This window comes from Barbatula barbatula, assembly GCF_947034865.1.
Source record: "Barbatula barbatula genome assembly, chromosome: 20".
NCBI lineage: Eukaryota > Metazoa > Chordata > Actinopteri > Cypriniformes > Nemacheilidae > Barbatula > Barbatula barbatula.
This window is the reverse complement of record NC_136783.1, coordinates 18,828,994-18,844,890: the sequence shown is the minus strand read 5'-3', so window position 1 is coordinate 18,844,890 and position 15,897 is coordinate 18,828,994. Positions and strand designations below refer to the sequence as shown.

The 15,897-nt window shown below is 38.0% G+C and overlaps 2 protein-coding genes across 4 annotated transcripts; both read right to left on the bottom strand.

Moving 5' to 3' along the window:
• Nucleotides 1-1,535: 1,535 nt before the first annotated feature.
• Nucleotides 1,536-7,905, bottom strand: odad1 (outer dynein arm docking complex subunit 1). 3 transcript variants are annotated; one of them, XM_079482742.1, is made up of 15 exons: nucleotides 7,095-7,145; nucleotides 6,624-6,710; nucleotides 6,433-6,532; nucleotides 6,099-6,279; nucleotides 5,145-5,267; nucleotides 4,717-4,830; nucleotides 4,588-4,634; nucleotides 4,306-4,481; nucleotides 3,919-4,047; nucleotides 3,342-3,424; nucleotides 3,002-3,170; nucleotides 2,633-2,796; nucleotides 2,429-2,532; nucleotides 2,080-2,170; nucleotides 1,536-2,007 (listed from the first exon to the last, which is right to left on the bottom strand). In XM_079482742.1, the coding sequence occupies exons 2-15, from the start codon at nucleotides 6,685-6,687 to the stop codon at nucleotides 1,912-1,914; spliced, it is 1,641 nt and encodes a 546-aa protein (XP_079338868.1). In that variant the 5' UTR covers nucleotides 6,688-6,710; nucleotides 7,095-7,145; the 3' UTR covers nucleotides 1,536-1,911. The 3 variants fall into 3 exon arrangements, with proteins under 3 accessions (XP_079338868.1, XP_079338867.1, XP_079338869.1); XM_079482741.1 differs by lacking the exon at nucleotides 7,095-7,145 and adding an exon at nucleotides 7,780-7,905 and having other exon boundaries at nucleotides 1,540-2,007; XM_079482743.1 differs by having other exon boundaries at nucleotides 1,542-2,007; nucleotides 7,120-7,151.
• A 722-nt stretch (nucleotides 7,906-8,627) lies between these two features.
• tas1r3 (taste receptor, type 1, member 3) lies at nucleotides 8,628-14,304 on the bottom strand (the record flags this gene model as incomplete). The annotated part of the gene is made up of 9 exons (XM_079483812.1): nucleotides 8,628-9,233; nucleotides 9,347-9,717; nucleotides 10,216-10,336; nucleotides 10,729-10,932; nucleotides 11,013-11,438; nucleotides 13,104-13,460; nucleotides 13,559-13,859; nucleotides 14,013-14,216; nucleotides 14,300-14,304. The coding sequence occupies 9 exons, from the start codon at nucleotides 14,302-14,304 to the stop codon at nucleotides 8,628-8,630; spliced, it is 2,595 nt and encodes an 864-aa protein (XP_079339938.1).
• Nucleotides 14,305-15,897: the final 1,593 nt, after the last annotated feature.

Sequence of the window (15,897 nt, the reverse complement as noted above, 5' to 3'; positions counted from 1 at the left end):
GTCCAAATCCATAGATACACTTCTAGGATTCAGAATGGCATAAACGCAGGAGTTAACTCTTTTTGACTAAGCCCTAGCAAGTCTTATGGTTGAAATGCAGTATAACAGATTAAAGGTTTGTTTAACCACCTCTGAAAATTCGGTCATCATATATTCACTCATTTGTCATTTTAAACCTGTACATGACTTTTCCTCTATTTTGAGAAATGATTTGTGAACTTTCAGTGGTTTTGAGTTCATATGGAAGTCAATGAGTGTCGGTGTTGTTTGGCTACCAACATTCTTCAAAATATCTTCTTTTGAGTTCTGCAGAAGACAGAAAGTCATACAGGCTTGGAATGTTATGAGGGTGCATGATGAAAGATTTTTCATTTTAAGATCAACTGTGCCTTTAAAAACCACCGGGAACACATAAGCATAACCTAAAACGCACATTTCATTTCCTACACAAAATTTACGCTTGTTTGAATTCGTTTGGCCATTTGACTTGTCGGTTTTGTTTTAGAACTATAAATAACTTTTGCAGACGTACAGAAGGCACACAAACATCACACATGTTCCACACCTTATCTCAGCCACCCAAACAAACCCCATATCCTGTTCATTTTTCTCAGTCTATCTTGACAGAATGTTCACCAGGCATGGTAAACACTTCCTGTTGGGTCAGTCGCAGCCGTTTCTTGTTGGCTGCAAATGATTGATTAATACTTCAGTGACATTGGACAAACACACTTCTGGAGAAAAGTATGAGACAAACCAATAAACCGTAAATTATTTCTTATCCGAGCGCTTTAAAAAAACGAATAGCACACCTTTACATAACTTTAGCTCACTAACTACACGTATGAGCAATGATAAATGATGCTCCACTAATGCGCCAGAAATGTATGGGGGGCTTTGTTTTTTAGAATTAAACCAAAATACACACAGCAACCGAAAGACAAAACGGAAGGAACCAAGGCATTATGGGAAGAAACCGACGGAAGGATGAGATAAGACGATGATAGTAAATATACGATTTCTAGTAGTCTGTATGTTTTTCTTTGTGTCAGCATGAGTTTTGATTGGCCACTTGCTCTGCAGTGTGGGCGGTCCTTGTGAGTGGGAGAGATGAAGCCGTTTTCAGTATGAGGAAATGAAAAAAAGGAGTGTTGCTACGGTAACAAGGTGGGCCGTGCGCAAAAAAGCATTTAGCCTCAAATGGAGGGGGTTAAAAAGGGGTCATGTTTCATAGCATCTAAACTTCCGTCTTGAGTTGCGTCAGATGCATTATCTGTGTGAGTTTGTGCTGGAAGGATGAAATAGAGAGGGGAGTATTTTAAGCATGACTGACATAAAAAGACACTAATCCTCAAGGGGCTACTAAAACTGAATATTTAGAAGCAGAGTTTGGCAAAGTAACACAAATGGACAATAAAATAAACATGAATGTTAATATGTGCATGAATGTTCAAAAGCATTAATCTGTTTGCGAGATGCTGTGTTTTAAAATGGACTAAAACAATCTGACCTCTGGAAAACAATACACGGAAACTGTACATCATGCCAAACTTTTATTTTTGTCACTTTATTGCAGATCTACCATAAATAGGAACATGAAATAACAGACAGTGACAACTTGACTGGTTATTAAACCAAACGAAGAACTAAAAGAAATGGAAATACGTTTTATTGATATGGTCAGACATATTTTATATGAATTAAAACTGAATGGAAATCAAGCATCATCTAGCATGGTTACATGCTGCCCCCTTCTGTTACTTAGAGGCTACAACATCTGAATGCGTTTGACTCACTCAATCACTCATTTTAACTCGTCTACAGACATGAAAGACTAACATAAACAAAAACAAGAGAAATAACTTAAAAAATATGTTTAACTTCAAAGAAAAAGCAGGATGTGTTTTAATATTAGAGGGAGCGTTGTCTTCTGCTAGACACTGTTCTGCTTTTGGGGGTTTTAGCATCTCCACGTCCTGTAAGCACTGGACCCTTTTTGTGCGAGACCTGAAACAGAACGCCGGAGAATACTGGTGAGCAATTGCCATCATAATCCCAATAGGAAAGTGTTTATCTTACATGTCTCCTGATGTGCTGAAGGAGCTCTCCCTGACTCAAAGGTCGATCCTCCTCATCTGTGAGCGGTGAATCCTCAACCTCACTATTGTCCCTGTTCGTCGAATATAGATAAGAGACGTTTAGGAGCAGCTTAACAATAATAATCAACAGTGCTGTTTACTGTGGTCTACTTTAAAGGAGTAGTTCACCTTCAAAATGAACATTTTGAACCAACATTTTTCAAAATATTTTCTTTTGTGTACTGCAGAAGAAAGAAAGTCATACAGATTTGAAATGACCAGAGGGCGTGTAAATGATGACAACATTTTCATTTTGAAGGTGAACTTCCCCTTTAATTGGTTACTCTTACCTGTTAATGGAAGGCTGAACGACAGCCACCTGTCTCTCTGTCCCTGGGTTCTGACCCAACAGGAACTGGGCCGTCATCTCCGGGTCACCATTCTTTTCCAAGTCCTGTTAAGTTGTATGATTTATCTAACTTATCTAGATCCTAAACAAGGTTTTAATGTGTCCCAGCATAAAGTCGTGATAGTGCCGAGAGTCTTTTCTGTACCTTAGAGTTTATGAAAGCTTGCATAGCGAGCAGTTCGGTGGCCTTCTGCTCCAGCAAAGCGAGATAAATCATGATGTTACTGTCTCTGATCCCAGTGGAGGAACCCACCGGATCCTCCACCAGAGCTCGGTCACAGCCAGTCTTACTAAACCCACTCTCCACCCCTAGAATTACACCAACTCATTCAACTCTCAGGTTTAATTCAGTTCTGTCATCTTTTTTTATGGATTAAATATGATAAACATGTTTTTGTATATAATGACTCCAAGAAATTGTATAAATCCATCAGACTGTAGCTTTCAGCTTTGGGAAGAGTCTGGGTGTCTTTGCTTTCAATAATACTAGCTACTATGTGACATGAGTTTGTACCTGCTTTAATCTGACCGAGGGTCCGGCTAATATCATCCGCCTGGGCTTCATACTGTTTAGCTTGTGTCTCGCACTCTCTCTGTTGATCCTTCACCTGCTCTAAAGCCAGCTGATATTCCTGTTCCTGCTGGAGACCCTCTAAGCGGAACTGCTCCGATTCTTCATGAATCTGAAATATAAAGTTACATTTCAGTTTTTTATTCCGGTAAATGGAAAAAAAGGGTTAAAACCCTCTATGGTCTTACTTTGGAGGAGGGATCAAGACCATAGGGACCAGAATGTCATGGGGTGGGTACATTTAATTTAATTTTTGTATTGATATTTTTGGGTGTAAACTGACCTTATGTATTTGTTCTCTCAGTATCTCAGCCTTCGTGTTCTGTTCATTCACATAGTTGAAGAGAGCAAATTTTCTGTCCTCAACTGTTAAAAAAACATTATCAGCTGCATCACAATACGTAATAGAACTAATCCGAAGATTATATGTGTTTTAGGGGTCAATTTATTAAAAAATATATTTTTACATCATCTGAAAGCTGATAAAATAACATTTCCATTGATGTATGGTTTGATAGGATAGGAAAATTTGGCCAAGAAAAAACTATTTGAAAATCTGGAATCTGAGGGTGTAAAACAAAAAAATCGCCTTCAAAGTTATCCAAATGGAATCATTTCATAATACTCACAAAAATAAAAGTTTGATATATTTACGGTAGTAAATTTACACATTATCTTGATGGAACATTACCACTACTTAATATCCTAATTATTTCTGGCATAAAAAAAAGATTTTGACACATACAATGTATTTTTAGCTTTTACTGACAATGAAACACACTGACCTACCAATAGAAATGTTAGTTCTGCCGAACTGAGATTTAAATGTTTTATCTGCACAAATCTCCAAACAAACTCACCTTGAATGAAGTTTGTAACCAACATCTCCAGATCATTCTCTCCAGTCATGTCCTGAATCTTTTGGAAAACCTCTTCCAAAGTATCTGGTGTCTCTTCAACAGCATCTGTTTTCCTCTGCTCCTTCATCTCTGCCAGTCAGATGTTAAGTCAAGCTGTTTATTAGTTGATTATTTGATTTGAAGCGTAAATCTAATAGCCACGTGTTTTGATAATCCATTTTACTCGTCAATTGCATTACATTTATGCATTGTGCAGATTCCTTTATCCAAAGCTATACAACTATATAGCCATATGTGTTTTTCCTAGGCTTCGAACCCATGACCTCTGCAGTGCAAACACAATACTTTACCAACTGAGCTAAAAGAACATCTCTGATTCTTCCTCACCAGTTCTGCGGCCGTCTTCTAATGCAGTTCGCTCATGACATTTGACATTCATGAACTCTTTGAGTCGCCTTTCGTGAGTGATGACTCTTTCAAGCTCCTTCGTTTCGGACGAGTACTGTACGCGATCCTTCCCGGACATCTCCTTCATCATGCTCATTTCAGCCTGAGCCTCCGCTCTGGACACACACACAAACATGAATAAATGATTGTATTCATCAGAAAACACGGCTGATGTCACACACCTGATCTAAAAGCAACTCCAGCTCTCAGTGTATCTCTCACCTTACATCATAAGCTGTTCTGATCTCCTTACGAATATCCTGCAGTTTCTGATGGAACAACAAGATTTGTGTTCAGATCGTTTTAACCACAGTCCTACATTGAACCTAAAGCTGATCAGAATCCTCAAACCTTCTCCAGTTTGCGATGCAGCTGCTGAAATCGGACACGTTCCATACGAAGGGTTTCGATATCTTCTCTGAGCTGGCTGTTCTTAGTCATAAACTCATTAAAGCGCACAAGAGCCTGCAGAAACAGAATCACAGTTTACTTCCTGTATGGATCTAGATCATAAACAACCACCATACTAACATAGTTTCTCACAAGCAATTGTTATTTCGGCAAAAACCTCTGAAAATTGTTTGTTGAGGTTGAGCTGCTCCGTGCTCTCAATGCACTTGTTCTTTATAAGGTCTCTATATAGATGTGTTTGCATTTATACTGCATTATGTTTGGGCCACAGACTTAAAGAAGGACTCCCTTATGGTGATGTTGGTACAGAGTCTGAGACAAACTTGCATCTAAAACGGCATGCTGTAAAAGTATGACTCTGTGTTTACCAGGTTCAGTTTGTTCTCCAGGGTGCGAGTGGCTTTCTGAGGGTGACGGCTCTGAAAAGTGAGACGTGGCTCCGTGACCTCTCCTCTCCTCAATTCTTCCAGCTTTTTCTCCATATTCATGATCTGAACAGAATGCACACAAATTAAGGCAACGATGCTAAAAAAAGTTCGGCTTGGACCTGTGAGAATTCTCATGCTGGTTCAGGCAGGTTTATGCTTGTTAGTGCGATTTCTTTGTTAAAGCTGTATGAGTATATACACATCTGAGTGCGTTAGAGGTTAAAGGGAAACTTCACCCAATAATGAAAATTCTGTCATCATTTACTCACTTTTGAGTTGTTCCAAATCTGTTTAAATGTCTTTGTTCTGATGAACATAGAGAAAGATATTTGGAAGAATGCTTATAAGCAGACAGATTTTGTGCCCCATTGACTCCCATAGTAGGAAAAAATACAATGGTTGTCCATAGTGCCCCAGAACGGTTTGCTGTCCTACATTCTTCAAAATGTCTTCTTTTGTGGTCAACAGAACTAAAAAAATTACAATGGGAGTCAATGGGGAGCAAAATCTGTCTGGTTACAAGCATTCTTCCAAATATCTGAAAAAAATAAAACGTACACTAACCCTCTTCTCTCAACAGGTAGTGGTCTAGCTTTTGTTGAAACTAGAAACTTTGTATCAGCACCTATTGTACTATTGCTCTTTGTATGACATATCGCTTATTGCTCCCCGAACTCTTTGTAAGTCGCTTTGGATAAAAGCGTCTGCTAAATGCTTAAATGTAAATATCTTTCTCTGTGTTTTCGTCGGAACAAATTATGCTTGGCAAACGCATCTATATAGAGATGTATGACTGTGGTTAAAACGATCTGAACCCAAAACTTACAGATTTGGAACAACTCGAAGGTGAGTAAATGATGACATTTTTGACGAAAGTATCCCTTTAATATGTACCTCCTGCTTCAGCTGTGATTGAGTCTTTCTCTCGCCCTCCAGTTCCTCGTCCAGGATGTCACTCCGCTCCAGCAGTGTCCTCAGACTCCGAGTGTCCTGACTGTTGCTCTGTCTGCGCTCGGACACATGAAGACTGTGATGCAGCTCCTCCTGTTTCTCACGCAGCTTTGAAATCTCCTCCCTGTGCCCACACAAGAAGAAACAAAAGTACACTCATTTTCTACAATACACATACATTGATACTTCTGTTGAAGCAGAAGCCTTTCGTGGGAATCAAAAAAGCACACATTTCTAGAGACTGGACCAGGGGCCCATGGGTTTATTTGGGACAGACCTCTGCTTGCGGATAATATGTTCCGACTGGATTTTGTGGGCCTGATGATCAGACTCCATCATACGATACTGTCTCTGCAGCTTTGCCAACTCTGTCTCAGCTAAATGAACACACACAGGCAAGATATGCTGCTCATTCCTCTATATAGTAAATGTTAATGCTGTTTAAAGAAACTTGTATAGCTTGCCTACCAATCCGATCAAAGTCCATGTCATTGCTGTCAGAGAGCGCACTGTTGGCTCTTCCTCGAGGCATGATGATGATGATAAGTGCAGCAACTGAAAACATATCATACAAGCTTTTCAAATCTAAACCTTCTATATGTATTTACAAAACAACATTATTAGATGTGTGAATTAGAAAGTTCAATTATTAAATGCTGACAAAATGTTTTAGAAATTTTCAGTGAACTTGTTTTCTCATTTAAAGCTCTTTAGTATACTCTATACATCTAAAACTCTTATTTTTACATAAATAAATACAAATATGTAACAGCATATTGAATGAATATGGCATATTTATCCAATTAAAACAGTATGGCTCGAGGTTACGGCTGTCCAAGAGCTAGGCCTAAGATAGACCACTCCGTGTCACGTAACAATAAAACTATTTCATAAATGATATAAAGTAATTCAAAAGGCGAAGTAATGTAACTTATGTACATAATGTAAGCCTGCTGTATATTACGTTTAACGTCGCAACAGCATTAGCACATGCGCACGTACGTTCTTCTGTTGCGTGATTACGTACGATCCACCTTCCCCCGGTTATTATTTATTTATTTATTTATTTATTAATTCATATTGTAATTCTGTTTTTTCAACGTAGCTCCTGGCTGTTATTCTATAAAACCAATAAAAATGCAATTTCATTTTATCCATCCCACAATGCACCTGGGACCTCCATTAACCTGCCAGTGGTCGCGACCCTTCGTCAAAAAATGTGGGATGTTTTTATGATAAAAAATGACACTGAAGAGTTTATGAATATTAAAAATATTTAAGGAAGCATAGACGAAAATGACTCGCTTCTCGGTGAGTGAAGATGCAGCGTTTCTGCAATATGACGTTTATGAATATACTGAATGTAACGCAATGCTATATACGTCATTCCTAGTCATAAAAACACGATGGTAGTACAATCTAACAGTTTCAAAATACTATAAAATATAAACGTTATATGACTAAATGACACGTCAATATAACACGTGATTAGTCAACCCTATATACAAACTTTAGTTAAGACCTGGATATAGATAGTAAACGTATACACTTTATTTTGGTGAGCAAATCTCTTACAGTGAGATATTGTAAGGTAAATAAATCATTTTCACATGTGTTATCTTACCTTAAAAGCACTTTTTCACTTTCCGGGTGGCTGTGTATTAGTTTCGGCTCTTTTGGGCAAGTTGTTAGCAACGGTTTCTAAGCAAATACAGCTGAACGAACTGTAGAGGGCGCCATATTACAAAACAAGAGAGCCACGTTTTAATTCACCTTTATTACATTCTTTGGATATAAAATAAGTAAACACTTTACAGTTGTATAACTGTTTAACCACCAAGATTATTGAATGTCTTACAATCATTTAATTATTTTCATTCATGTGAACCTTTTGTATTTTACATTTTGTTACACTCTTGTATAGATTCTTCTTAATTAACATAAAACATATTATAGTGATGATTCATATGACTCCTCATCCTACTACTAATACTAATACTAATATAAATCATATGCAAGGGATAATGTAGAGTCAGACATCTTTTATCTTAAAGGGATATTTCACCTTCGAAATGAGAATTCTGTCATTATTTATGACAGAGTCTTGTCTTGTCTGCCATTATATTGTCATTTCAAACCTGTACAAGACTTTCTTTCTGCTGCAGAACACCTAAGGAGATATTTAGAAAAATGTTTGTAACAGAAAGCCGTTGGTTCCCATTGTCCATATACAATAGAAGTCAATGGAGACCAATGGGTTTTGGTTACCAACATTTTTTTTAAAACATCTTCTTCTGTGTTTTGCAGAAGAAACAGGGCGAGTAAATGATCACAGAATTTTCATTTTGAAGGTGAAATATTCCTTTTAAATAAACCTGATCACCAATAATGTATGACTGGGCTGTGTTATATTGTACACAACGCAAAGCTGTATGATAATAAGATCAATTTAGCACTCGTTTTGTGCTTAATTTACTCTGTTGATGTTTGTTCTGTTGGTGTTTCAGATGGCGTTTCTGGTGGAATTTCAGGTGGAGGGGGACCTTCTAAAAATGTACGAAAATGATCATCTGTGTTGAGTTCAGGCTGTTTGACTAACAGTTGACACTTAGGGTAAAAATAGGTTGCTATCAAGCCAAAATTACTCCCTAAACTGACTACTGCCTGAGCTACAGACTTATACATATCATTTAGACTTGTGTAGGTGGGGATGAACATCACCCACGTTACACAATAAATCAATGAGGAGATGGTGATGTCTCTGGCCAGGTTGTATTGTCCAGGTGGCTTTAGAGCCATGAAGGTGGACATGAATGAGACCAGTGCCAGCAGCACGTTGAAACCAATCATCAAGCCAAAGTTCAACAAGGGCTCCACTGGACAGCGCAGAAATCTTGTCACGTAATTCACCTCCAAACTGGCGACATATTGGGTTAAGGAGGGACCATCTTGGACGTACCAACCGCACAGCCCCGCTTGGACCCCGCAGCAACCCAGAACTACAAACCAGCTTACTCGCTCACGCAGGTTTGACAGGTGATCTGAGCATTTTTCGGGGAATTCTGTGACACAGACAATCTGGCAAGTAAAAGAAGATTTTTTCAAAATATGAATCTCTACATCTCTCACTAAATGTTTTCAGAAGCGAGTAATTAACATTTATTGACGCTTGACTTTTCCTTACAGATTACCTGAATGGAACTGCTGAGGATGACCGAGAGGGCCACGGAGGGAAAGAAGGTGTTCAGGGGCTGCTGCAGGCGGCACGCAATATCACTCGGCTTACCCAGAAACAGCACCAGACTGGCGCATTGTGTCGTTAGGCACAACAGGGTAATGCCGCTCAGCGGTCCACCAGCCATTTTCACCATGGTAGTTCCTCTGTTCTTGAAAAAATGAAACCCTACCCATGCGTGTGCTGCGAGTAACAAAATTCCTCCAAACATGATTCCTATCGACTCAAAGTTGTGCCAGTCCAGGTATGTATAAACGGGATAGACGCAACGTGTGCTTCGAAAGGTGGACCACTTGCCAACAGGACATAAAGTACACTGGATGTCATCTGCCAGTGAGAAGAAGAGCCAGATAAGGTCAGTCTGTACCATACTGCAAGGAGCACTTAAATACACGCACATATCGCCATATTTTATTTGTGCTGCTGCCGTGAAATCGGTTTGTAAACACAAATCTGTTGACTGTTTTAACTTTGAGAAAAATTCTGTAATCTTTTATTCACCCTCATGTGGCTCAAATCCTGTATATGACTCTTTCTTCTGTGGAAAACATAACATAACATTTATCCAGATATCTATCTTTGTGTTCATTGGAACAAAGTAATTTGTCCAGGTATGAAATTACATGAGTGTGAGTAAATGATGACAGAATTTACATTTTTGGATGAACTGTCTCTTTAAGAGTTGGCCTGTTACTTCACACTATGTACCCCATCTTGTGTCCTTTTGCTACTAATGTACTAAAGACGTGTCGATTTTTTTATTGAAAAACAAGTGTCATAGTTTATTCATGTCTGTTTTAGAGTTAGGGCGCTGTGTTCACGCACCTGTTCTGTTGAGATAAGTTCCTTCTTTGCAGTCAATGCAGTCAAAACAGCAGGAGTGAAAACCTTTGACCCTGCGCACCTGTCCTACCTCACAGTTTGAGGAGCAAGTGGATGTTGGCACCTGTAACAGAAACCGTCTGTCAGTTAATGACAGTTATAAGATATGCTGGTTCTGTGGCATTTAACAGGAAATGTGAAGCATTTACGGTGCTGTAAGCATGCAATAAATGTCTTTTACTGGACAAATATTACTAAAATGTCATGAAATATCATAAATGTCAGTGTGCTGTTGTTATTTTTATGTGATTTTATTTTCTTTCTAATGTCAGATAGCCAAGAATGTCTTGTTATGGTAGTTTTTAGGCCTTTCTCCAGTTTCAGTGCTGATTTCAACTGAATCGTGGCATCTTTTGAAGGGCATGTCTAACTTCTAATGTCAGAAATTGTAATACAACTTGCATTGCTTACAGCATTCTTAATATAGAAATATTTAGTTTAGTTAGCTGTTTGTACCTTGGAATTGGCCGTGTGCCATTTTATGTCTTGTTTCTGAATCGTGAGGGTCTGATAAAAGTATCCAAACACCTTAAAGTTGACTGTGCTGCCATTAAAGTTCCATTGCAGTATATCGTAGCCAAAGTTTGGATTACCTTCACTATCAAACTTAAACGGGATCCCTGATATATTCATGGAAACGTTTTGGAGTTTCTGTAACAACTGTAGGAAAGAGTCATATCAATATACTTTCCTGTTAGCACTTTTGAACGCTCAAATGAACAGGTTTACAGCCAGATTACCTGCCATGGATAGACTTTTTGTGTTCTGGGGTCCACAGCACAATTGCTGTCATTGCATCCAAGCAGGTCATGCAGCGCATGTGCCACACAGTAGACAGCAGTGTACACGCTGAAAGCTGATCGTTGGACTAGATTTATCTCCACCATGCTCACGTTGGCTTGGGTGACTTGGCTGCACGCGGGGCAAGGGTTGTCCAGAGGGGAGATGGGTGTTCCTGACCGCGGACGGCTTATTGTTTGTCTCTCCTTCTCGATTTTTGTGAAGAGCTCACGGACGTAAGGTGTGAAGAGATCGAGAGGTCTAGTGATGTCAGCGAATGCCAAGACTGTGCCTATGGTGTTGATTCCGGGCAGACTGGATACACCATCGTTCAGAGCCCACGCTGTGCTTGCCACCCAGACTCCTGTCATGTTACGTTTGATAACCTGGACAGGTGGAGATCACAAGAATCACCCTATAAAATGTCATATACTGTATGTATATATATGTATATATCTTTGGGTTTCGTGGATATATGTAAATATACCTCTGCTTATATGCAACAGATTTTAAAGTTCTACTAAGTTGGTTGTTTTCATAAAGGGGACATTTAAGATTTGAAAACAACAAGTGATTTCCTATATCATAATATCTCTGAATATAGGCCTATGGTCATATTGATTTTCTGTATGAGCACATGTGAACACAGGTAAAAGCTTGAATTTGACAGTCACTTATCATTTTAGATCTTGAATGTGAAGCAAAACTAAAGGATGGCATAATGTTGAACAGAAAATACCTTTGACCCAGTAGGCTCTGGTTATAAATAGATATTTTCCTAGATTATGTGAATATAACTTGAGTTCATATCAGCGCTTCTCTACTGGTTTGGTTTAAAGACTCCAGATTTTAGTTTGGTTTAAAGACTCCAGATTTGACATTGGACTTGAATTGGGGACCCAACACAGAACCAAAACTGTAGCGCACAAATTTTGTACTTTCTTGTGAGTAAAAGAAAGCACTAGACTTTTGATGTATTTGAAGGGATACTTCAACCAAAAATGAAAATGAGTGAAGGTGAGTAAATGATGACAGAATTTTCATATTTGGGTGAAGTATCCCTTTAAGCATTAAAGGTAAAAAATGACATGCATTTATGAAATGAAGAGGAGTAAAAAGTATGATATCATCGCTGTTCTTTCCAAAATCTTGTATGTCCGAATTTGGTGTTTAAAATCACTTAATATGGCGATACGAGAAGGACATCAGCGAAATATATTTTATAATATAGGAAAGTAAAATCAATTTCAGATACCTAAAAATGTCCTGAAGAGTGAAAATACTTTGCTACTGTCTACCTGTTTTGTTAGGGAAGATGTTAGAAAGTCTTTTCAAAGAAATACTTAAATATATATATCGATAACCTGTCACCAGCAGTATGGTCATATACTTGTTTATCTATTTTAGGGCTGTCAAAAGATTAATCACGATTATTCGCATCCACAATAAAAGTTTGTGTTTACGTAATATATTAGCACGTTAGTTTTGTATTTACTAACACAATAACATACACATACTTGTATAAATATTTAGATGTATTCTTTAATTAACCAATTATTGAAATTATAAATAAACATTTAATATTTATTTTATGTTTCATATTTTTCTTAAGTATATGCATGTATGTGTATGTGTTTATAGAAATAAACTTAACATGCACAGTACACAGACATATATTATACAAACATCAACTTTATTTTGGATGGGATTAATCGCAAATAATCGTTTGAAAGCCCTAATCCATTTCAGTATGTGCCCAGTCTGTGAAATATCGGCTAAAATTTAGGAGCATCAGATTTTATTTCAGTTATAATTATACTATGATTTCAATCTTTCAATCTTCAATCTCAAGGTTATATTTTCACTGTATGTTGAATCATTGAACAAGCTTTTCTTTAGCTCAGTGGTAAGAGCATGGCGTTAACAATGCCAAGGTGGTGGGTTCGATCCCATCGGATGGCGCATACTTAGAAACAAAAAAATGTATATGATAATACATGGTTTTTGGATAAAAGCGTCTGCCAAATGCGTAAATATAAAATGCTTTTCACCTCTTTGAAGAAGTCTCTCGCTGGGTTGGGAAGGGAGAAGACCACCACTACTCCTACTTTGGCCTCCACAATGCGATCAAGTATCTCCTTTATAGTTTCCTCTGGGTTGCTGTAGACAGGAATCAAACCTTGATAGGCCACACAGATGGATTCTTCATTGGCCATGCTGGAGAACTGCCGCTGACCCTTCTGACCATACTCATCATCACTGCCTACCACCGACACCCAGTTCCACCCGAACACTTTGAGAAGCTGCACCATTGCCAGAGCCTGCCAGCGATCGCTTGGGACCGTGCGCATGAAGGATGGAAACGTCTCTTTGTCGCTGAACACGTCGCTGGTGGCTCCATAACTAATCTACCATGGGATATAATGTTACTTCAAGAATTGCTCTGTTGGTAAGATGTATTTTTTGCTATTACAATTACCATGTCAAACTCCTAATGAACACTTACTAGCGGCATTAGGAAAAATCCAATCAGCTTGCCAATGACCGGCACTAGCTCTGAGTTGTTGGGGCCTATGATAGCTATAACTCGAGGCTTGTAGTCAGTGTAGTTACAGGTGATATCCATTTCCTCTGTTTCTTCCTTTGTGAGAAACTGTAGCACAGGCCATATGACGACGGACGGTTGCTGACAGGTGTCGAAGTTCTCAAAGCCAAGTTTGATTCCAGGTAGAAGATCCTGTTTAGCATTGATCTCATCCACGCAGTATTTCATTACCAATGAAATGGAAAGACCGTAAGAGTTGATCCTGCAAAAAGGGAAAATGCATGCAGATTTACAGCGAAAGGCAAGTGGACAAAACTTGTAATCTCATTCCTAGTCCGAGTGGAACATCAGGGATTGTCATTACTGTGACTACGACATGGCATGAAAGCATCATTTGATTCTTCTTCTATTTTACCTGTTGCAGTGAATATCATCTGGCTTCACCCGTTCGCTCAAGTTGCTGGTAAGTTCATTAATTGGGAAAATTCCTCCGATGAGAATATCTCCAGGAGATTTGAAAAGACCCGTTGTGATGTTCTCGAACCACGGTGGATTTACACCGATGCCAGATCCCAGAATTACACAGAGCACCATAACCGTCCCCTCCATAGCCATCCCGCTGAACGATCACAAAATTATAAATAAGTCACTTATATTCAATGTTTGATATTTAATAAATGAAAGTGAAAGAGTTAGACTCACCTCATGTAATACCAGTTGAAATATTAGCGTGTCTGTTTTGACGTGTCGTTTTTCAGTGTGATTCTGGAAGCCGATAGTGAGAAGAATGGTTCGACGGTCACCATTCGCCGCATGTACGTGAATCAAAACCCAACCCTACCCCTGTGAGATTAACTTTCATGTACCAGCCATGTAAATTATGGGTGTACAGTAAATTCCATTCAGGCTACTCATGAAAATGTGCTGGCTTCACCTCAATGCTCATGCACGTCTTGAATTGCGTAAATTGATAATTCACAGGGTAAAACTAATAAAAAGTATTAACGTACGTAATTCTTATGAAATATGTTGAGATATTAATAAACAGGTTGATATATGCATTTGTTAGAACTGTATTATTTGTGCAAACAACCAGCGTCCAAGTGTTTTATTTTTAGTCAGCCTCCATCGGAATGTTATTTTTCCATTTAAACACTTAAATTGAACACACAGTGTATGCTCAAGATGTTTCAATGGAAATGTGGCAGGTTACATAATGCATTTATAGAGACCCTGTTTACTTTACATAGGATTTGTTTATGGCTTTAAGTGTCTCATGATGAACTTTGGTCTAGCTGAGGATGATAGGGAATTACACATAAAAGAAAATCAACAGGGCAAAAATATACACAGTGTAAAGTTATACTATGATTTCAAATAGTTATATATGACCAACCCACTTTAATAAATATTAAAAAATATATATTTGTTCATTATATTTTAATCGTTTCATATATATTATTGTATATACTTATATTATACTCGTAATATGATCAAATATTTTACTGTATGTGTTTATGTGTTGCAGGTTGACACATACTCTATTATATGGGGTTAAGTTTACTTTGCATAAGTATAACATCAGATGTAAAATGTCAAAACTGTTGGTCAAATATTTGCATTGCATTTTGACTGTCTTTAATTTGAACGTAAGATGAACTTCTGTCCTTACCGCATGTTTACAAGTGCTTTGAATACATTGGGAGCTACACCCATAGAAACATATTTCATTTTTGTTGATCTGTCATTTTGTTTGGTGTAGTTTTTTCTCAGGATTGTTTTCATTTAAAAGAATGACTAAAACCAACAAAATGCACACATTTTTATTTTACTGTAAATTATGAAACATTTGAAGGTTCTGCTGGATATAAAGAATTACTTCAGTATAAATCGTATAAAAACTGTTTGCATAAAATAAAGCAAAGCTCACATTTTAGAATGCAAGTAGATATTAGATTTCCATCCGTCTTAGAAATATTACATTCAGCTGCTTGATTGTAATAATTATATCTGTGACCAGCAGGTCAAAACAACGTTTTAAACGAAGAACCTCGTCTTCCATCATGGACTGGGAAACAGATCAAGAATTCTTCTTTATATCTGCCTGGAGATCTGGATGTCAAATGGTAAATACTTTAGAACTTTGTTCTTGTCTTCTGTGTCCTTTGCTTACTTAATTTGCTTTCTGAAAAGAAAGTTGTGCAACTACAGCATCGCTTTTTAACGTAGGATTGTGTAACAGGTCCGAGGGTCTCGTGGGGCTCGCAATTTTTTTTTTAATGCAAATAATAACAAGCATC

Coding starts and splice junctions, on each gene's coding strand:
- odad1 (XM_079482741.1), bottom strand. CDS start 6,687: ATGCCTCGAGGAAGAGCCAACAGTGCGCTCTCTGACAGCAATGACATG. Junction 6,280..6,432: donor CATATTATCCGCAAGCAGAG/GTCTGTCCCAAA, acceptor GTGTGGGCACAG/GGAGGAGATTTCAAAGCTGC. Junction 5,268..6,098: donor AATCACAGCTGAAGCAGGAG/GTACATATTAAA, acceptor CATTCTGTTCAG/ATCATGAATATGGAGAAAAA.